General features: G+C 36.6%; 5 protein-coding genes and 2 non-coding genes across 10 annotated transcripts; 4 read left to right on the top strand and 3 right to left on the bottom strand.

Moving 5' to 3' along the window:
• Positions 1–614: 614 nt before the first annotated feature.
• LOC121247482 (E3 ubiquitin-protein ligase EL5-like) lies at positions 615–1,118 on the bottom strand. The gene has a single exon (XM_041145820.1). The coding sequence runs from the start codon at positions 1,116–1,118 to the stop codon at positions 615–617; it is 504 nt and encodes a 167-aa protein (XP_041001754.1).
• A 1,795-nt stretch (positions 1,119–2,913) lies between these two features.
• LOC121246476 (CLAVATA3/ESR (CLE)-related protein 46-like) lies at positions 2,914–3,879 on the bottom strand. Its single transcript, XM_041144654.1, has 3 exons — positions 3,722–3,879; positions 3,520–3,587; positions 2,914–3,402 (listed from the first exon to the last, which is right to left on the bottom strand). Exons 1-3 carry the CDS (start codon positions 3,852–3,854, stop codon positions 3,316–3,318), a joined length of 288 nt encoding a protein of 95 aa, XP_041000588.1. The 5' UTR covers positions 3,855–3,879; the 3' UTR covers positions 2,914–3,315.
• Positions 3,880–4,822: 943 nt separating this feature from the next.
• Positions 4,823–4,894, top strand: TRNAP-AGG. Its single transcript has one exon. It is a non-coding gene; the product is annotated as a tRNA-Pro (tRNA).
• A 2,186-nt stretch (positions 4,895–7,080) lies between these two features.
• TRNAH-GUG lies at positions 7,081–7,152 on the bottom strand. The gene has a single exon. It is a non-coding gene; the product is annotated as a tRNA-His (tRNA).
• A 3,891-nt stretch (positions 7,153–11,043) lies between these two features.
• LOC121246425 (UDP-glucuronic acid decarboxylase 6-like) lies at positions 11,044–15,040 on the top strand. Of its 4 annotated transcripts, none has more exons than XM_041144582.1 (14): positions 11,114–11,300; positions 11,606–11,649; positions 11,840–11,953; positions 12,086–12,172; positions 12,446–12,533; positions 12,626–12,717; positions 12,999–13,063; positions 13,146–13,234; positions 13,438–13,515; positions 13,642–13,735; positions 13,951–14,017; positions 14,135–14,198; positions 14,296–14,336; positions 14,587–15,040. In XM_041144582.1, exons 3-14 carry the CDS (start codon positions 11,864–11,866, stop codon positions 14,770–14,772), a joined length of 1,041 nt encoding a protein of 346 aa, XP_041000516.1. In that variant the 5' UTR covers positions 11,114–11,300; positions 11,606–11,649; positions 11,840–11,863; the 3' UTR covers positions 14,773–15,040. The 4 variants fall into 4 exon arrangements, with proteins under 4 accessions (XP_041000517.1, XP_041000516.1, XP_041000515.1 ...); XM_041144581.1 differs by lacking the exon at positions 11,114–11,300 and adding an exon at positions 11,441–11,486 and having other exon boundaries at positions 11,558–11,649; XM_041144583.1 differs by lacking the exon at positions 11,606–11,649 and having other exon boundaries at positions 11,044–11,300.
• Positions 15,041–16,193: 1,153 nt separating this feature from the next.
• Positions 16,194–19,712, top strand: LOC121246404 (ACT domain-containing protein ACR9-like). The gene is made up of 6 exons (XM_041144553.1): positions 16,194–16,580; positions 17,067–17,285; positions 17,389–17,494; positions 18,121–18,475; positions 18,908–19,189; positions 19,279–19,712. The coding sequence occupies exons 1-6, from the start codon at positions 16,217–16,219 to the stop codon at positions 19,423–19,425; spliced, it is 1,473 nt and encodes a 490-aa protein (XP_041000487.1). The 5' UTR covers positions 16,194–16,216; the 3' UTR covers positions 19,426–19,712.
• A 393-nt stretch (positions 19,713–20,105) lies between these two features.
• Positions 20,106–21,030, top strand: LOC121246452 (enoyl-CoA delta isomerase 1, peroxisomal-like). Its single transcript, XM_041144621.1, has one exon. The coding sequence runs from the start codon at positions 20,269–20,271 to the stop codon at positions 20,968–20,970; it is 702 nt and encodes a 233-aa protein (XP_041000555.1). The 5' UTR covers positions 20,106–20,268; the 3' UTR covers positions 20,971–21,030.
• The last annotated feature ends 458 nt before the right edge of the window (positions 21,031–21,488 follow it).

Raw genomic sequence — 21,488 nt, 5'->3', positions numbered from 1 at the left:
ATCTAATACTCTTAATCCGCAGCGAAATGTATTATACCTAGCATATTATTGGAGTTGAGAGTTAATTCATTGCATGGTCAATTTTGAGTCTCCCAAGTATAAGCGGTTTGGCGTGTTAAATTGTATGCTGACGTTGACATATTTTTTTTTTATTGAAAAGAAAAATAAAAAAAAAAAAAAAAAATTTTGAGAAAAGAAGAAGATCATATATTTCATAAAAATTATTTTTGTCTCAATTCATACTGTTTCATTAAATGGATACATTAGATATCAGCATCAATACAAAGTTTGATATACCAAGTCGTTTGCAACGATACTTTTCCGGCAAGTCAATTTTTTAATGGGAATCAGGCCGCCGACCCCTCGGTGTCCGGTTGTTTAGACATTTCTCTTCATACAGGACAACCTTTCATCGACACGTAACTAAAAAATACAAGAAAGAAAAGAGGAACAAAAAATGGGTGACATCCGTTCCAGCCCAAGACAAATTGTACGTAGTTGAAAACATGACAGGCCAGTAGGTGATTCTTAGGACTAATCTTTAAACAAAGATGTATGGCAAGACAACCTTTCACCATCATGCCCGCGCAGGTTGCACGATGATATCTTGTAAATTAAGTGCTTGGAGGAGCCTCCGGCGACTCGCCGGAACCTAAATCTTCAGCATGATGAAGTATCGGTGGCTGAGGCGTAGCTTTCGATCGGCAAATGGGGCAAGTTGAGTGGGAGTAGAGCCACATATCGATGCATGATACGTGAAATGAGTGCATGCAAGCTGGCAAGGTACGCAATTCCTCATCGTCTTCAAATTCGCACAAGCACACGGCACAAGTGCCATCTTCGCCCACCAAGCTCACGCTTTTTTGATACTTGTGGGCCGGAATGAGTTGGGCGGTGGAAATGTTGATGCTAGTTGATGTGATCATCTCCGTAGTTGTCTCAGGCACTGAACGCTGTCTTGCACGTCGTGTGCTGATTTGGCCGGCGGCATGGCGGTTGCAAAAACACATAGCTATACACTGGTAAAGGGTGACCACGACGGCCGCAGATCCGACAGCAAATAGGATGACGTGGAAATTGTGGTAGGTGAGAGTAAAAATAATACCGCCGTCCGCCATGGGGGGAGGAGTGGGGGGGGGGGGGGGAGAGAGAGAGAGAGAGAGAGAGAGAGAGAGAGAGATTAATCGGCTAGCAATGGTTTAGAGACTTAAGAGTTCCAAGACGTACGAGGCCTACCAAACAACATAGCTGCGACGGTGATTGCAAGATTATAATTGTCTTATGGGTATATAGCATATTAATTTTTATGGTTACATATGAAGACAATATTGTACGTTGACATCCATGCATGCTAGCTGTCGGATGCATGTTTCTATGTTTATTTTGGGTCGCGCGGAAGGCTACGGTCCAACACAAGCTGGTGGCTCTTCAGGATTACCTACTTGAATGAAATTATATTACAAGAGCCGTGACTCCCTCTCAGGAATTGTTCAGACTCCTCATAATACTGCTCAATCTCCATTAATGTTCGGTACGTACGTCACTCATTTGCAAGTTTATGAAGGCCGAACGAATGGTGAGGTCAGCAAAAAGATTGGTGAATGTACGTTTAACGTGATTGTAAGGTTAATTAACTTCATTCTGTTACATTATGATTGGTAAGATTTCCAGTAGTTTAACGGATTTTCTTGCAAGGATTTATATAATATTGATGCGCGCGAGGAACTGCTCATGACACTTTAACATTGCTTATGATAGGCATCGAGCTTTTCTACTTTTTCTAGGTTTCTTACTGTTTTGGCGGACAGCTGTGTCACATGTTGGCTAGGCCTGGTTGTATAAGAAGGCTGGATGAACAAAGCAAATGTTTTCAATCGGAAATCCTGCTATAGAATTTTATATAAATAAACTTTAAACTTACTTCACTTCATATAATACGTTAATGTTATATCTATTTTACAATAAAAATAATTTTATAATTTAACGTACAACATTACATTAAATCACATCAATATATAAATTTATTTTTGTAAATATTTTCATGACTAAAACATTTATCTTTCAATTCCATTACCAGCATAACGAAGAAGGGTGGCTCCACAGCCACATGACATGGGATTCCAACAGTATTTTATTTTACCTTTTTTCATTATTTTTTTAATACTTTTAAATATTTTTAAAAAAAAATTCATAATACCATTAAAAAAATACTTCATTTTCCATTAAATAAAAAAAAACACTATCGATATCCCCATACGGAACTGCGCCAGCATTTCTCTAATGAAGAATTCCAGGCAGAGCCTCAGTACCATCATGATTGATCAATGATTAGGGTACAGTTTTTGAACAAAACAGGTCCATTAAATAGTAATCTACATGCGGTCTTTTAGAATTATAATAGTATTGTTATATAGTAATGATTAAATAGTATTGTTCATTTAAATTCATACAATTATATTTAAAAAATTTTAAAATTATAATAATATTTATTTTAAAATGATATTTTTTTCTTTTTATCTCATTCATTAATGAGACTGAGCGTGCAGTCTCGATTATAAATAAAATTTCTCTAAATTTCCATACCCATTGCAACGATCCGCTTCATTCAAGAATTTTGTTTCACATTAATTGGGTGATCAATTTCAAGATCTCGCTGGATATTAATTGAATGGCTAGATGATCATGTTTCGATTTGACTGCCGTATTACTTTTCTAATTTCTTCCTTCCTTTTTTGGCCGGGGCACTAGGAAAGTTGTATACAATGACAAACCATGCACTAGTTAGGCACACCGTTTTTCGAATGCAGATCTTTTTGTCAGAATAATACTTTAGGAAGTATTTGGAAGTTTGTCTTTGATTGTAAACCACCCTTTTTTTTTTTTACAAGTTAGGATAGTTGATTCTCTATATTATAGAATATAGCAGCGGAGCAGGAAGAAAATTGGTTCCGACAGTTATATATATTATATATATATATATATATATATATATATATGCCTTGTTTTCCTGGAAAACTGATGCTTGTACCTCATATTCCAAACGAAAATTTTGTAGCATATGTGACAGTTTTGATCGAGGAGCTTCAAGCATGCAAAAACATCTCAGGCTGTTAGTATTAGGGTAGCCATGCATAATATTAGAACCTAGCTGTTTATATGAATGACTTTCCGAATAGCAAACATCGACCGGCCGGCCTTCAATTAGCATGACACGGTGAACAGAAGTTTTACATGATATTATTAACCAACTGATCTACTTACGAAAATGCATCTTCGCCGTATTTTTTGCTTGCTGAGCATGATAAACGCCTCTACTCAGTTATGCCTGGATGGTGGGTGCCGATTACCAATTGGATTAGGTGCTGAAGGAACCTTACGATTATTCTGCATTCCTGATTTGTTCTTTTTACGAAACAAGAAAAAAAGTCATGTACCAACAATCATTATCATAAAACGAAAGACTAATTAGTACGTACGTGACAACTAATGCCATTGGAAATAATAAGTAGTACCACTTACCCAAGTAGCTGTCATGAATCCTGCGGCTGAGCTTTCTCTTGCTTTTACAGGTTTGAACTTGAAATCAACTAGGAAAGCATTAAAGAAAATTAAGCATCTATTTGTTTCTAGTACTTCAATCTTAAGATCTCAGTTTAGCATGCATTATGGTAGATGTTAGCTAGCTAGCAAGGCCAGTACTCATCATGTAGAGAATAATTACCAGCTGATTCTGCACTTCGAATCCTGATAGCTGTGAAATAATAGCATCCACTAGTAATGAAGATGAAGGCCAATAAAAGACAAATTCGGACCTCTTTTCTCTTCATCTTTGGCAAGAGAAGCGTTATAAGCATGGTGGGAGTAAGTGTGGTATTTAGGGTGTGTAGTGGTTTATATAGGCAAGAGAAGTACTATATATATATGTGACCTGATCATTTTTCACTTCATCATAGCTTGTTTGAAATTATGGAATGCCATGCTAAAGGTGTCAGGGAATCCAATGCTATAATAATTTTGAATTAACGAGCCTTGAAATGATGTTAATAAGTTGATCTTGTCACCATCGTTGACCTCTCTCCGGTCATCACCATATAATGGAGCCATCATTAACGCTGTTGTCCTCCAAGCGCCCAACACAAAGATTCTTAACTACAGCTTTCGGTTCATGACATGTTGGGATTTGCCAATCATGAATTAATAGATTTTTGTCCTAATTGGTACGCACGTAGTATAGTTAGCGTCCTGATGCAAACTCTTGCCATTGTTCCTGCTGCTTGATTTGGAGATCAACAAATACTGGCTATTGCGAGCAGAGTATATATATATATGTGTAGTATATAGTTCTGTAGCTTGCCAAAAATAACATCGGCCGCCCGCCGTAACATGTGGGTGCAATTCTGCAGTACTAACCCTGCTAGCTCTTTAAGAAAACTGAATCAAATCGGTATTAGCTAGCAAGAGTTTTTTAATTTTCATAGTTTCTAATTTTATTTGTCGATGTGAAGAAGTTACCAGAGAGGGAGGCCACCTACCATGCATGTATACATGCATCTGCATGTTCATGATGATGCTTGCTTCACTGCATAGTATGCCCAGTAAGACAACTCATAAATTCATAATGATGCTTTTGTTACTTTTAAGGCGAATTTTTTGTTTGGATTATTATATATCTTTTTGATAGGCTATTGATTATATTCTAGCCATGCATGGTCTATGACTTTTTCTAGTAAAAGTTAGTTGGCTGTTTCTGACTTCTGTTACGCTTGTGGCAGAATCTTTAATTTCTGTTTACTTTAGGTTATTTTTAGACGTTAGGCATAGCGGGCATTTGGTCTAGTGGTATGATTCTCGCTTAGGGTGCGAGAGGTCCCGAGTTCAATTCTCGGAATGCCCCCAATCAATAGATTTCTTCCTTTTTTTGAGCCGTAGTCCGTCCATGAGTCGTCACCCTCTTTTCTGGATCGTAAAATTTTATTTATCATTCTTATACTATACATTATTTTTTTTCTTATATTTTTTTTCTTATAAAATATCTAGTGTATAGATAAAAAATAAAAGAAATCAATTAGTTTAAAAAGAAGCCGTAGTTCATTCATCATGAGTCATGACCCTCTTTTCTAGGCTATAAAATTCTATTCATCATTTTCATACCACATATATTTTTTTTTCTTATTAAATATATAGTGTATAGATGAAAAATATAAGAAATTAATTAGTTTAAAAAGAATAAAAAATAATAAAATAAAATAAAAATGTGATGTATGATGTGTATAGATACTTCAACAACCTCTTACTTCTTAAACCTTTCCACAAAGTAAAGAAAAAGATTGAACAGTTTTTTGGAATTGAAACTGGATTGGCCTGTATTACGACATATACATATACATACATATATATATATATATATATATATATATTCCAATATAGTTGTTGTTAACGCTTAAAAATAGTACAACAAGACGGAAGGGTAGAAAGATCCAGCCCCGACCCGCTGAAGTTGTTCGGGCCAAGATCGGTATAGAGTGGAGCCCCCAGCGGTGGTCTGGTACGACTGTACGGCGTCAGTACATATATACATAGCAGTGACCAATAATAAATGTAGAGAAGATAGAGTGCACGTTTGGGATTGCAGTCAGAAATATAGCTTATAACTTAAGTAATAAGTTCTACTATTAAAAAGTTATTCACTGTTTGGTAACTATATGTTTAAAACACTTTTAAACATGTTATATTTGTTAGAGACACATTAAAAAAGTATTTTCTGATGTAGAAATTACGATTATTTGAATTTTTTAAGATTATGACCATATCCTTAAAAGTTTGAAAATTGTATAAGTATTGTCATTCACTAACAGTTTTTTTAAAATTTGAATTACGTTCTGCACTATACGGAAAAGCACGTTTGAGAAAAAGTATCAAAATTTTAACTTATTTGAGATTAAAAGTCCTTTAATATGTAACACTCAAACAACCTAATTTTTTCATTAAAGAGTTTTTAAGATTATTTGATCATTTTTTAAGACTTCTATTGTAACCCCAAACATGCCCAAAGAGACAATGACATCCAGATTTACGTGGTTTGGCTTAAAGCCTCCGTCCATGGGAGTTTTGAGGAGGAGAGAGTCTACTATAATCTGCTTATTTACAATCTCTCATGGTTTCTCTCCTTTTCTGTACAATAGAGATCTTCTCGCTCGTCTCCCTGCTGAGAGGTTGAAGAAACTAAAACAATTCAAGCCAAAGAAAAAAAAGTCAAAGTTAGTCCCCCTTTGAAGTGGCATGGTCCCCTTTCTTTTATCCTTTATCCTTTGTCCTTCTTTATTTTACGTCACATCACCTCTCATTTATGTCCTCTCCCCTCTTTTCCTCCTAACACCATTTTCAACCTTTTGTCTCTTCTTCCTTTGGACTGGGCCTTGAGAACCACTTTCAACTTGGTATATTTTATTCGTTGAATTACATATTTGATCTGGATTTAGAAATGTGTAAAATTAATTAAACGGGGACGAAGGTTTTGTGCATGTTTGCCACTTTGGGCAGACCAACGCGGTCTAAAGTGAAACCCAGGGCAATTGTATTATTGTGATCGAAATAAAAAGAGAATGTTCAGCCACAAAGCAAAACCTATTCTCGTTGATGTTTTTTGTTTCCAACCATAATTAGATGCCTTCGGTAGTGTTGGAAAGCCATGTTAATCCACATTTAAATGCCCTTATTTTTTTTTTTCCTACTCTACTATTGTTTCACATTCATCTTCCTTGCTAGTAACTGTCCCTGTTTATAGTTAATCCCGCGTTTTTTGCTCCACGTGCTGATATCCAATGAAACTTGTTTTCCAAATTCCTTACTTTTAGTAAGATCTCTCTACCTTTTCAGTCTTTTTTCAATCCATTTATGTTGGGATACTTTTCCTTTTTATCTTATTTATAAAGAGGAGAGTGGTAACAATTCAGCCTTAAAACCTAAAATCATGTTCTCTCCCTTGTCCATTTCTGATATCAGTGCTTGGAACTGCAAACTAAATAGAAGAACGAGGGAGTACAGAAATGAAGAGAGCAAAAAGCATTAAAAGAAAAAACATGTGGCTGCTGGGATTCGAGCCCAGGTCTCCACGGCCACAACGTGGAATTCTTACCACTAAACTACAGCCACCGTTTTATTATGGGGGTCACTTAATAAAGATATTAACAAATAAATTCTCCCTCCTAATAAAAGATGCACAGCCAGATTCAGACCCCATGTTTTTTATTTTTATGTTTTGAAAATAAATAAAACTAGGCCCAAAGCGAAAACGACTAATAACCCACTGCACGTTGCTATCAGCAACAAAAGTAAAAGCTTAAAGCTATATATTGATTGGAGGGAATAAAATATAATAGGCCCAAGTCCAGCCCAATTTTAGGGGTCTTATGATCAGAAATGAAGAAAGTGTTAACGAAGGAGGGGACAAAAAATCTTCAAAAATTCTAGGTCATTTTTAGTATTTTATTGATGTGATTAGTTGTATCACTTTTTTTAATATAAAATAATTATTTTAATCAATTACATCAGTAAAATACACAAAAATACGTAAAAATAACTATATATAACAAAATTAAATGTGAATAAAGTAAAATAGTATCAAGGTGTCAGGAAAAAAAGAAGAGAGAGATATGAAGAAAAGATGACGTGAGATAAAACTATATATGAATTGTGTCATTTCAGGCATTAACATTTATAGTCACAAGTGTTCAGATTCCATTTTATGGAATTTTTTTTTTTTCCAATTTGTTTGTTGTCTAATAAATGCGAAATCGACTCGTTTAAACTATTGTAAATAAATTGTGTAATCTTTAAATTTTAAATAATAAAAACTAAACTTACATTTACATATATACATAATACGTGTCTAATATATTTTTTTATTTGAATTATTTTATTTTTAAGTTGGTGGATAAAATATAATATCCACATCACTAAATTGTAAGATTTGATTTGTAATATTTAAATTTTAAAATTCATCTTTAAAATCAAATTATATCATGTAAACATTTTACTAAATGTACTTTACACACTTATAATATAATTTTTCTATTCGTTATTCAAGTAGATAGATACTCCAATATGAAAAATAAATACCCAAAAAGAAATTGCAAGCGATAAATCGAAAGGGTATAACCTTAAGCATATCATAAATTTTACATCTTTAAAAAAGATCATAATCATGAATTTCAATGATAATGCGGATCAACGACTGTGCAACATGTAACAACATTTTGAAATCTAGATGTTATTTCTAAGTACGCAAAGTGGTGATACCAAATGATAGTCAACAGCTTAAACTCGGCCTCAACCTAACATGATGGGCTCAAGTGATTAATTTAAAGCAAAAAAACTCGTTATTAATAAGATAAGAAAAATGATGTTCCTCATCTTAATTAAAATTTATCTCTAATCCACATGTGCTAATACATCCACATTAACTGTTTATTTAGATGATAGAAATGTGAAACTATTTGGAATGTATTACGAGCACAACCTCTATGCATAGGCTAACACAATTTAAGATAAACCAATTTAATACCGATGAGCATTACAGTGACGCTCATGTAGATCGTAATTATAAATTATATGTAATAAAAAATAAAATATAATAGAAATTTAGATAAAGAAGAGAGAATGATAGATAAAGACTTGAGTGCTGCATCTTTTATATTCTCAATTATTTTAGAATACAGGTGTAAGATAATTTTCATCACTAAAAGCTCAAGAGGCCCATAAATAAAAGGGAGCAAGATTAAAAATCCGGTACGGAGTAACAAGCCCCTAATCTAGTCCACAGGAAAATTTCTTTGTACACAACCTACAGGAGGGATGGTGCTATAAAAGATGAGACTCGTCAATCTAAGGCAGTAATATCCAGTCCTCGAGTTTCTGCCCTCATAACAAATGTAATATACGGGGAACACTTGATCTACTGATAGAAAAGTGATGAATGGACTAGAAGGAAGACTGCATCTTTTATATTCTCAATTATTTTAGAATACAGGTGTAAGATAATTTTCATCACTAAAAGCCCAAGAGGCCCATAAATGAAAGGGAGCAAGATTAAAAATCTGGTACGGAGTAACAAGCCCCTAATCCAGTCAACGGGAAAATTTCTTTGTACACAACCTACAGGAGGGATGGTGCTATAAAAGATGAGACTCGTCAATTTGAGGCAGTAATATCCAGTCCTCGAGTGTCTACCCTCATAACAGATGTAATATACGGGGAACACTTGATCTACTGATAGAAAAGTGATAAATGGACTAGAAGGAAGACTGACTGAGAAAATGAGGTTGGATAACCATGTCGCATTAATACCTCTAACACCCGAACAACACACCACATTAATAATACCGTCGAAAAAGCATGTCGCATTTAAAAACTTTGACACAAGGAACAGTACGGAGAACACGAACGTCATGGTAGCAGGCACTATCTACTCTTCAGGTCTGTAGTACAAATAGTAGATCCCAGGTACGAGAATATATTTAGGATTTCCAGACTCTTTTTAGACTCGATTTGGATACACAAAACCCAACCTCTCATTTCATCTCATTATTACAATTTTTCTAAACTCTCACACAAAATATAATAAACAATTCAACATTTTCAAATTTTAAACTAAAAATATTATTAAAAAATTATATTCTAACAATATTTTTATTTAACTTTCAATAAAACATCTCATCTCATCTTAACTGTATAACCAAACGTAATCTTACTTATTTGCTATACTTCAAGAATATTTACTAACTTTGGCATCAGAGATTACCTGGCTCTTAGGCCATCTTCTCAAAGCCACAATTTTTTCTACCTCGTGTTGGGCATGTTTTTGAAAATCTGAGTTGTCGGAACTTAAATTAAAGGTGTGCGAAACACAACGTTAATATAAAGTATAGATGATAACTTATATTAATATGAGATAAGATAAATATCTTCGTTAAAATGAAAATCAATTCGTTTGATTTGATAATTATGAAAATCAATTCGTTCGTGATAATGGACCAAAAGTTTGAGTAGACAATGGATTACCTATGGTCCTGGACAACTATAAAATCGTGGCGTTATCATAGAAATTTAAATAAAGTATAAATGGAGGAGAGAGCGTAATAATTTTGATGTCTCTTCTTTATTATTTTTAATTGTGAATGAATACAAAGTATTGAATGTTAGAAATTATATAGAGATAAAATAAGATAAATAATTTTATTATAATAAAAATCAATTATCTTAATTTGATAATTATAAAATCAAATCAAAATAATAATTAAATCTAATTATTTATTTGAACAATCTCTACCTCTTCGACATTTCACACCAATTTAGTAATCTCATAAGTTCATCCGTGTGCAAATTGAACATTCTGTATCGGATAAAACATAAAATAAGCGATTACAGTCCGCATTAAAATCTCCGATACGTTAGTGACACGCGACACCATTATACATACTATTACAATTCTCTCTCTCTCTTTTTTTGTTTTTTGGTAAGTTACAATTATCTTAAAACATAAAATAAGCTGTTACAAAAAAGATATTAATACACGCCAAGTAATAAGGCCGCTATATCCATGGACCTTTAATGTATTTGATAATGGAAAATAATCTACACACAATATTTTATACAACATATTATACAATAATATGTTAAATGAAAAATATTTTTATAAAATATTTTAAAAAAATAACATAATTTTAAAAAAATATCCTATTTTTTATAATATTATTATACAATATATTATATAATTTATTGCATGTATATCATTTCTCTTTCATAATTCTCCTACGCTAAGGGGAAAGTAAGTCTAGAACCTCTATCACAGATCACACACAGTCTACGAAGGATGACCAAACTCAGCCAATCATATGGTTACAGCTCAGTCACTTTAACTAGAAATGTTTTGTGCAATATGCATTGACCCGCCACACGTCGAACCTTCAAAGAACCAAATCCTCAGCGACTAGATAGGCTCTCTCTTTTCGTTAAGTAGCGAAGTAGTGAAGACTACTGAAGAGATGCACGTGAAACAGTCATCCGATGACGTGGCACATAACGAAAGATAAAAGTACGAACCGGACCGGAGAATTCCTAGTGCACCGTCAAATTCGATATTCGATAAGCACCGCAACGTTCAGTTATAACTGACACACTCGCGGCTCAGTATGTATATATAGGATTTAATATCACCCATCCTGTGTAATTGTATTAGAAACCTTCGAATCTCTCTCTCCATCGATAAAGAAGAAACAGCCTCAGATTTCGATCTCGCATAGGTAAGTAGCCCGTAATCTCATTTAGCTGTAGTCACTGTTTTTAATTGTTTGGACTTTTGGTTGTTTGTCTGTTTCGGCATTTGGAGAGCGAGATTCAGATCTGAAAGTCGTTAGGTGTGAGCTCTGGTCTCGTTGGTGGGGAGCTTTCTTCTATTTTCCTCTTTCTTTCGTGCTCTTGAAGAATTCTCCGTTTTCCCTCTCTCTTCGGTGGGTGCATTTTGTCAAGCTGGACATATTATTATTATTAGTCTAAAATTTCCGTTTGGTGCCATTCCTTTCTTTATATAAAGCTTCCCATCTCTCAGTTACACACATCAGTGTCTCTTGAGATAATTTTCACATCAAACAGGTGATCTGATTTTCTTTCTTTATTTTCTTTATTTATTTTTTCGTGATGTAGCTTTAATTCTATAGGTACGTGAATTTGTTATGGGATTTGAGTTTTTGGGTTTGTTTGATAAGATTTAAATGGGTGGATAGTTTGTGGTTTTTTGTGAATTTGACAGTTAATTCAGAGTTTTGACTGTTTTGGGGTTCAGGAATTCAAGAAGAAACTGGCAGTAATGGCGAAGGAAGCTTCAAATGGAGACAACCATGCAGCTTCAAGACCACCGCCAACCCCATCTCCTTTTAGAAATTCTAAATTCTTTCAGGTAATAACGGCAATCTTTTAAAAGTATTTTATGTTATTCACTTGTTTCTCGGTACGATCTGAAACGAATTTGGCTATAATGGAGTCTCATTGTTATATGGTCTTGAACATGTTCTCTCCCGTTTGATGGCAGTCCAATTTGAGAATTTTGGTCACTGGAGGAGCTGGATTCATCGGTTCTCACCTTGTGGACAAGTTAATGGAAAATGAAAAGAATGAGGTAAGCACTTTTAGTGGCTAAATGTTTTGATTTATTTCTATGCTTGTCGTTTTGATTCATTAAGATATATCCCTTCAGTACCTGAGCCTCTGCTCAGTGCTCACCATATGAATTGCATGAGTGCTTGAAATAAAACCATATTTTGATCTAAGCAATTTTATATGTGTGTGTGTGTGTGTGTGTGTGTGTGTGTCTGTATTTGTTGGTGAAGTTTTATAATTTGCATTTCTCTTTCTCGTGTTGCCGATTAGTTTTGTTTCCAAATGTACTCAGGTGATTGTTGCGGATAACTACTTCACTGGCTCAAAGGACAACCTAAAGAAGTGGATTGGTCATCCAAGATTTGAGCTTATTCGTCATGGTATGCTCACTCTTGTTTTCTCATATGTTAAGTGGTGAACACCTAATACTAAAACTTGTTTTCTCATATTCTGGGTTTCATTTTTGGCACAGATGTCACCGAGCCATTGCTAGTAGAGGTTGATCAAATATATCATCTTGCTTGCCCTGCTTCCCCAATCTTCTACAAATACAATGCTGTGAAGGTGGGTAGCCTGTACTTATTTCTTTCTTAACATAAGAGAGAAATGTGTGGTGGCTGGGAGGAACCAGGGATAGAAGTTGCAAAATACCCTTGAATTTGTACTTTCTTCAGCTAGAGCTCCCACCCCTTCCTCGCACCAGCTTTTCTGTTCCTTTTTGTCTTCTTCAGTTTCTCTGGAAATTTTTTTTTATCATTTAATCAATGAGTACTAATCTACTGTGAATATCACTGATATTAGCCATAGAGTAATGAACTGACTCGTAAGAATGTGATACTTTGCAGACTATAAAAACAAATGTGATTGGTACATTGAATATGCTGGGGCTTGCAAAGCGAGTGGGAGCAAGGTATGATGAGACTACTCTTTTATCTTGTTGATGTGGCCATTCCTGTTCTTGTCTTACTCAAGAAATGACAATGGACGTGCAGGATTTTGCTTACATCAACCTCAGAGGTGTATGGAGATCCCCTTGTGCATCCACAGGAGGAAAGCTATTGGGGAAATGTTAACCCAATAGGTATGCCTGCCACTCTGCTCAATGAATTATTTATTAATCATGATCTATCTGGACCTTTTAAGGCATTTGTTTGGTGCTTCAAACTCTCCTCTTTAAAGGCCATTTAGTTGAGTTTGCATTTTTATTATGGTTTGTTAGCAAATTAATAAAGTTCTTGGTAGCATATCTCAATTGTCATACGTATGTGTTGCATAAATGTACAGGAGTGAGGAGTTGCTATGATGAGGGAAAGCGAGTTGCTGAAACTTTGATGTTTGATTATCATAGGCAGCATGGGATTGGTAAAAAACATAATTCTCATCTTTTCCTTCTTCCCTCTGCTATGAGTTTACAGAAAATGTACTTTTAATGGTTATGTTTTGCAGTATTATAGTTTAAACTCTTACATTATCTAGTCATAATGACAGAGATTCGGATTGCTAGGATCTTTAACACGTATGGGCCTCGGATGAATATCGATGACGGACGTGTTGTCAGCAATTTTATAGCTCAAGCAATCCGGTACTTTCACTAAGAGTATTGGCAGTGTGCTGTAAAACTTGCTAACATGTTTTTGAGTTTTCTCTCTACTCCATTCCCCTCCCTCCCCCTCTCTTTGCCAGTTCGCTCTGATCATTTTGGTTTTCCATTATTTTCCTACGCTTTTCCATCAATGTTGTTTACCTGAGGTCAGATAAATTGACACTTGTTTCATTTTTGTTGCTATTGTTGACCAGTGGTGAGCCCTTGACTGTTCAGGCGCCTGGAACCCAAACAAGGAGTTTCTGTTACGTGTCTGATATGGTATGCCAGAGCTTTAGTATTTGGATTGTTTTACTGCTGATTTTTTAATTTGATTACTGATAAGGTTCTCGTTGGATTATTGACTCACAAGTCTAGCTATATGGTTAAATTTTGAAGGTTGATGGCCTTATTCGTCTTATGGAAGGAGAGAACACTGGCCCAATCAATATAGGGAACCCAGGTTACTTATACAAAACCTTGAACTCGTTTCATTAGTTGTTATTCCAACTATAGAATTCTTTGGTTGCCGATGTTAACTGAGGTTTTATGTGTCTCAGGTGAATTTACAATGACTGAACTAGCTGAGACTGTGAAGGAGGTCAGTTTTTTTTTTTTTTTTTTTAAATTAAATTTATGTTGTCCTTGGCTTCCCAATCCTTGAAATCAATCTAGATCTCCAAGAGGCGTGCTTTCACATTCCATTTTTACTTCTGCAAATAGTATATATATCTCTCAATTATGTTTGATGATACTTTATATGAGACCGAAACTAAGATATAAATTTAGAATTAAAAAAAAAAAAACTATTTACATAGAAACTTAAATGCTTTATCGTGTTACATGCACAGCTTATCAACCCTGATGTGAAGATCTCAATGGTGGAGAACACACCAGATGATCCTCGCCAACGAAAGCCGAATATCACAAAGGCTAAGGAGCTGCTAGGATGGGAACCAAAGATCAAGTTGCGTGATGGTCTTCCCCTCATGGAGGAGGATTTCCGGACTAGGCTTGGAGTCCCCCAAAAGAATTGAAACTATATTATTATATAGCATAAAACCGCTGGACCGCAGGCGCATCTACTAGCTCTGGTTATTTGAGAAGCATGAATATTTGAGAAATTCTTGACATCCTTCCGGTTTCCTCCCAGTGCCGATGCTCATCTGTTCTCCATTCCCATATACGTAATTTAGAATAAAATGGTATTGGGCTCTCTTTTTATAATGTAGTTTGTTGAAGAGAACCTCTATTTTTGCATTTCGGACGGTATTTGATTTGATATTTCAGAAAGTTTTTAATTGAGTTTGAAGTCTTGCTCATACCTTCTGCTTTTTCGGCTTTTTGCTCGTCGAATTATTAATTAATAATAGTGTTCAGATAATGGGGTCCACTGCTTTCTTGGCTCTTACAATTGACAATTAAATTAAAAATAAATAAATCAAGAAACTTGTGGTTAGGAAAAGGGAAAATATGTTTTCCCTAAGCCTCCGCGACCCCTTGAGCCTAAGGTAACCTGGCCTTGTTTTTCACTACATTCTTAGATGCTTCACCCCCCAGCTTTCTCTTCCATTTGGTTTTCAATCCTCTCAAAGACTGGTTTTGGTGGAGCCATGACCTGACCACCCTTCAGCTTCAGAAGCAGCACCCCCTTGCTTAAAGAGAGACCATGGTGCATGTTCATCCATGCAGGAATTTCCAGCATTACCAATCTCAAGAATAGCCTCACAGGTTGATGATATATCATAATAATGAGAGCTTCGAGCCTTTCTTTATTCTTCAAATAAATTTCAAACAGTTTCATTCCCCCGTCGGTTGGAATTGGAAGTTAGCTTGGGCATTGTCTATCTATATTCTTTTCTTCCTCGGCAACTAGTTACTGTGAGTTTTTGGTCTCCCTCGTTTGAAGTTGCTACTGTGCATATTTCTATGATCCATCTCCTGTGCTACGGATTGCTTATGTGGACCTTCAAGCACAAGGCCCGATCTCCCGCCCAACAGGCAAAGCTTAACGGTCCACTTCATTTACCGGCTCTGCTTTTGTCATTTCCAATCATTGCATATCCAATTGCACTTAAAATACGGGGAGGATCTTTTGTTTGTGATCAATTTTATTTTTAGTGTAAATAAAATAATCGGATAAGAAGAAAATACAACGTCTGGTCTGACTCGTCCCTTACCCGTTTTGTGGTTGTCGCTTGTCATGTCATAGTCAGGCCCAACTTGGAGTGGTAGAAGTTTCACCTTCTTTGCCCCTTTCCCCGAGTCTGCCTGCCTGCCTGCCGTCCATCCAATCACAATCTCCATCTGACGGCCACGTGTGTTTCTGCTTGGCATGACTTTGGGATCCAAGGATCTTCTCCATCGACATGTTCACCCCAACACCAGCGGAATACTGCTTTGTTGCGCTATTACTTTAATACCCTCTTAAAACGTGGGTAAATAGGTCGCCACTCGCCAGGCCAGGGATGGCTGACGTGGATGTTTCTATCTGGTGGGACCTTAGGCCGACAGCTTCAGCTTTATAAGGGCAAAATGTTTATTCTAACCGCTGTAGTACAGAACGGCACAGAACATTTCCTGTCCAGCACACCGAACAAACTCGCCGCAGGCTATGCCCTGCCCGCCGACTGGAATTCAAAACTTCCGGGGCGGGTTGGTATCTTTTGTCATTTATCAGCCTCAGATATGGGCATTCCCTGCGGCGACGACGTTGTCTTGATCCAAATGAGTAAGAGGCCCGACGAGCCCTCTGTCATTACGGTGAATTGCCCGGACAAGGCCGGGCTCGGGTGCGATCTCTCTAGAATAATCCTCGAGTTTGGTCTTCGTATTACCAAAGGAGGTATTTTTGTCTTGGCTTCTCATAAACTTCGGCTTTAAAAAAAATTCTTTTAAACATTCGTCAAGTAATCATTAGCAGCGAGATTTTATGGAATCTATTTTTCGATTCCACCCTAAAAATTATGTTTATATGCACATAAACGAGTTACCGATGCCGGGTTCAAGTCGCCGAATGCGGCGGACTCTGATTCGGATTTCATTTTCATACCATAGGACTTTTGCTCTGTTGTTTGTTCGGTTAGAAAACTATGTTTAGTATGAATGTTTTGGTAGCATCAGAGTATTCCTGGCCGTGATACTTAATCATAACATGAAAAATGTCCAAATAATTTTTTTTTCTCTGTTAAAAAGTGCCTTTTTAGGCTCTTCTAGAGCAAAAAAGTTGTTTTTTGCTTTATGGTTGTCAACTGCAGCTCTTTTGAGAGTAGTGTTGATAAATCACTTTTACCATTTGAATAGAAATGATGTATAATTATATCTCTTGCAGATTTTTCAAAGGATGGAAGATGGTGTTACGTGGTATTGTGGGTTGTTCCACATGATAGCTCCCTTAAAGTTGACTGGGAAAGCTTGAAAACCCGACTTCTATCTGTATGCCCTTCTTATTTGTTTTCATATTATTTCAATCAGCAATCGAATCATCCCTCGCCATCCCCGGTATATCTGTTAAAGATTTGGTGCCTTGATCAAACAGGATCGTTACATGGTAAATACCCCAGAAAAAAATCTGTTAATTCTTTCCCTCTGTAATATATACATGTACTTTTCTATAAAAATAAGCTGATATATTGTTTTGCATATATGTATAGATGTCACTAAGGTTCTCTGTAAGCTTGAACTTACAATTCAAAGGGTAAAAGTGATGCCAACCCCGGATGGGAAAGTTTTGGACCTGTTCTTTATCACAGACGGCATGTAAGTTATTCTATTATAATTCATATCTCTGTCTCGAAGTTTATGGATTTTGAGTTGCTCTTTCGGGAGTACTATTTTGGTCCAAGGTTCATTTTTTAAAAAGTTAAAAATGTTGAAACTTGAAGGTGAACAATGGAACCGTAGATCGGGTGAATATCATGAGTTAAATCGCTGATTACCTGTACCGATAGGACTGGTGGGTTGCATTTTGTTCATCTGACGGTTATAAGCATATGACAAAGGGACAAAAACATATAAGTATTCTTGAAAATATATTTCCCACCCTAAGATATCCAAAGTACTGTGAGATTCCTATTCAGGAAACATGGTCAAACATATCGCAAAATGCGTCCTTGAATTATTTTCATTCTATTAATCTGTTTCTGCTCTCGTTTTCTTGGGTTTTATGTTTCAATTCATTAAGCAGATCTATTTCATGGTGAATCTTGGTTCAAAAGGAACTTACTTGCCAACATTTACTTCGTTTCTTTTATTTAATTTTTAATCGCAATAAGAAATAATTTCAGAAAGTCAAAATGTGATGGAACAGAAAATTACTAACATTGATGTAGGTTGATGAGTAGTTCTAACTTATCAACCGTGATTATTTGACTGTATCAATTCAGGGAACTGTTAGAAACAAAAAAGAGGCGTGATGATGTCTGTGAACATCTGATGGCTGTTCTAGGAAACAATTTTATTACTAGTGAACTTCAGCTGGCAGGGCCGGAGTACAAACAACTGGAGGGTTTGTCATCTCTTCCACCGGCAGTTGCTGAAGAACTATTTAGTTACAAGCTGTCAAACGGGGACATCAGTGTCTTGCAAGCTCTCTGCCCAGATATGTCAACGGCAGAGAAGGCAACTATTACAGTAGACAATTCATTGAGCCCATTGCATACTTTGCTTCAGGTACGATGTGTTGATCAAAAGGGCCTGGTTTACGACATAATGAGGACATCCAAGGACTTTGATATTCAGGTACTTAGTCTTGAGTTTCCTTGCTTGATGTTCAACCTTGCTTGGTTATGACTGGTTGCCACAAATATACTGAAGCCCAATTCTAGCATCTTTGTATTACTGTATACACTGCCAATTTTTCCCCTGTACACCTAAATAAATTTTTCCCTTGTCTGCTGTATCTTTTCAATTATTTTGGGAATTTTTATATGGCTATGTTCATCAAATCTTGTTCGTTAATTAGCACCTCCATTTGTCTTCTTACCTTGCCATGCATTTAGCATTGATTTGAGACAAGAGAGAGGTGGTTTCATGCAAAAAAGGCTGAAGGATGTAACCTTATCCATTTATTTGGGACCAACATTTTATATTGACATTGTTGTTAGAGTGTTATTGATTTATGCTTCTATATGGAGTTTTTCAATATAAGGATGTCTGGTTGTTCTTATTCAGACCACCTATGGCAGACTTTCTTCCAGTGTGAAAGGCTTCAGAAATATAGACCTATTTATCCAGCAAAATGAGAAGAAGATCCTGGATCCTGATAGTCAGACGGCATTGTGTTCTCGCTTAAAGGAGGAGATGCTTCATCCATTGCGGGTGATTATTGCCAACCGGGGCCCTGATATTGAACTCTTAGTTGCTAATCCAGTTGAGTCATCTGGGAAGGGAAGACCCCGCGTATTCTACGACGTCACATTCACTCTAAAAGCATTAGGAGTATGCATTTTTTCGGTAAGAATTTGATAAGTGAGTTTATTATTGTATGTGTTGTCGCTTTACATGATAAACCTGTCTCTGATTTATCTTCCCTGATGGTTTAGGCTGAAATTGTAAGACATTCAACATCAGATCGCCAGTGGGAAGTGTACAGATTTCTCTTGAATGAAACACACGAATTCCCTTTGGCAAGCAATCGAGCAAGAATTCAGATTGTGGACAAAGTTAGAAAAACATTAATGGGCTGGTGAGCTACCGCATTTGATATATTTTTCTGTGAGAAAATGCAGTTTTGCCATCAGAATAGCATGCATATCGCATTTTCTCGACCCAATCACATATCTGCACCACAATTCCATCTTGGTCTGTTGACATGGACAGACGAATCTTCAGTTGTGCAGTTAAAAGCTTTTACCAGATATCAGATCCATAAATGTTGTCGCAAGGCTCACCAATGTCAAACCATGTGACGCCGTTTTTCTAGCTTGGTTATCTTGTATCGAATCATCCATGTATTTAGCTCTTCACCTTCCGATTCTACATGGATTTCATGCCTATCATCAATATTATTAATTATCAGCATAACTAAAAACAAAAACAAAAACAATGGACCAATACGATAAGAGTACTTTCCCCCTTTTAAGAAATAATACATATTTGAATGAAGGGGGAAAGCGGAATTGAAAAGCATTCATCGTATCTTCTACTGATCTAAATAGAGAATTTGAGAGAATCTCAGTATGGTTCCTTTAATGTTAACGATGAATGTGTAACTAATTATCTATAGAATTCTTTCAACCTTGTCATCTCCATTGCCGTAGATCTCTAACCCGAGAAGGAAAGAAAAGTCGACCACTTCCTCTTACAACTATTTAAAAAGCTTGATTATAAAGTGAAAATAAAAACTATCTTTGCAGGCCAATAACTTTCATCGGACTTGTCAGTAAGTTGGTATTTAGTACCAATAATAGTTCAACATAGGTCCTCGCAACTCTCCTCTCTTTTCACCGACAAACCTCCCATCCTTAAGCTCCAACCATCGCTTTGGGTCATTCAGAGAGAGAGAAAGAGAGAGAGCGAGCGAGTTCAAAGAGATGTGCACGTTGGAAAAAAGAGGCAAAATCTTCATCCTGACGCTAACGGGCGCAGGCGAACACCGCCTAAATCCCATGCTTCTTGATGAGGTCCAATCAGCTCTACGCCGAGTCCGAGACGAGTCCATCTCCTCCCCATCTTCGGCTTTAATCACCACCGCCCAAGGCAACTTCTTCTCCAATGGCTACGATCTTGACTGGGCCGGGTCCTCCCCATCTCGCTCCCAACTCGTGATCTCGAAACTCGAGTCACTTGTAGCCGATCTCATCTCTCTCCCCATGCCCACCATCGCAGCCGTCTCTGGCCACGCCTCAGCCGCCGGCTTCATCCTCGCTCTGAGCCACGACTACATCCTCATGCGGAAAGACCGAGGCTTCCTTTACATGAGCGAGCTCGACATTAATCGGATAATTCCCGCTTGGTTCGTGGCTCTGATTGAGTGCAAGATCGGCTCACCGATGACTCGGCGCCACTTGGTTTTAACAGCGGCTAAGGTAACGGCTAAGGAAGCCGTGGAGAAGGGGATTATCGACTCGGCACACGATAGCGCGGAGGAGACGGTCAAGGCTGCATTAAGGTTAGGGGAGGAGTTGGTTGGAAGGGAATGGAATGGACACGTGTACGCTCAGATTCGCATGAATCTGTTGTCTGGGGTCTTGGATGAGATCGCTAAGAGAAGAAGCAGTCGATCGCGAATGTAGGCCCCATATTGCTGATTCTCGGTTACATATGGTGCAGTTCCTCTTATGTATTTTAAGCTAGAAGATTTTCTTTCCTCGGGTAACGTTGAGGATAGAAATCTGCTGCCCAAAAATGAAAATGTTGTCGTCATATTCTCGGTTACAGATTCGCATGTTCCGGTTTTGAGTGTTGTGATAGACGGAATTCTCGAATAAAATGGGCATCGGGGTTGATGAACTACAAACAAAGACAACTTAAGCTGGGAAAAGTCCCAAGGAGTGACAAACATTTACAGAAGACATGCATTCAAAGGCAAAACTGGGAACTAAAATTAAGATCGTACACTTCTAAGAGATGGAGCTATTTTTGGAAAAAGGAAACCTCGGATCATTTTAGGAGGGGAAGACATAATCAGGGATCCCAGAATAATTATACATTATATCTAGACTGATGTAGTATTACTTAGAGAATTTATATGTATATAAAAAGAATAAATTTGCTCATAGTCGTTGCTTTTATGGTCGGTGCTTTTGACATG

The sequence above is a fragment of the Juglans microcarpa x Juglans regia genome, chromosome 1S, assembly GCF_004785595.1.
Source record: "Juglans microcarpa x Juglans regia isolate MS1-56 chromosome 1S, Jm3101_v1.0, whole genome shotgun sequence".
In the NCBI taxonomy this organism is placed as follows: Eukaryota; Viridiplantae; Streptophyta; class Magnoliopsida; order Fagales; family Juglandaceae; genus Juglans; species Juglans microcarpa x Juglans regia.
This window is presented reverse-complemented; position numbering and strand designations above follow the sequence as displayed.

What these genes read in the sequence shown, in the direction of transcription:
- LOC121247482 (XM_041145820.1), bottom strand. Translation starts at nt 1,118, where the DNA reads ATGGCGGACGGCGGTATTATTTTTACTCTCACCTACCACAATTTCCAC.
- LOC121246476 (XM_041144654.1), bottom strand. Translation starts at nt 3,854, where the DNA reads ATGCTTATAACGCTTCTCTTGCCAAAGATGAAGAGAAAAGAGGTCCGA. An exon ending in TCGAAGTGCAGAATCAGCTG is followed by an intron (nt 3,588 to 3,721) that starts GTAATTATTCTC and finishes ATGCTTTCCTAG; the next exon opens with TTGATTTCAAGTTCAAACCT. An exon ending in GATTCATGACAGCTACTTGG is followed by an intron (nt 3,403 to 3,519) that starts GTAAGTGGTACT and finishes TTTCGTAAAAAG; the next exon opens with AACAAATCAGGAATGCAGAA.
- LOC121246425 (XM_041144583.1), top strand. Translation starts at nt 11,864, where the DNA reads ATGGCGAAGGAAGCTTCAAATGGAGACAACCATGCAGCTTCAAGACCA. An exon ending in TTTATAGCTCAAGCAATCCG is followed by an intron (nt 13,736 to 13,950) that starts GTACTTTCACTA and finishes ATTGTTGACCAG; the next exon opens with TGGTGAGCCCTTGACTGTTC. An exon ending in TCTGTTACGTGTCTGATATG is followed by an intron (nt 14,018 to 14,134) that starts GTATGCCAGAGC and finishes TAAATTTTGAAG; the next exon opens with GTTGATGGCCTTATTCGTCT.
- LOC121246404 (XM_041144553.1), top strand. Translation starts at nt 16,217, where the DNA reads ATGTTTCTATCTGGTGGGACCTTAGGCCGACAGCTTCAGCTTTATAAG. An exon ending in TCTTCGTATTACCAAAGGAG is followed by an intron (nt 16,581 to 17,066) that starts GTATTTTTGTCT and finishes TATCTCTTGCAG; the next exon opens with ATTTTTCAAAGGATGGAAGA. An exon ending in CCAAGGACTTTGATATTCAG is followed by an intron (nt 18,476 to 18,907) that starts GTACTTAGTCTT and finishes GTTCTTATTCAG; the next exon opens with ACCACCTATGGCAGACTTTC.
- LOC121246452 (XM_041144621.1), top strand. Translation starts at nt 20,269, where the DNA reads ATGTGCACGTTGGAAAAAAGAGGCAAAATCTTCATCCTGACGCTAACG.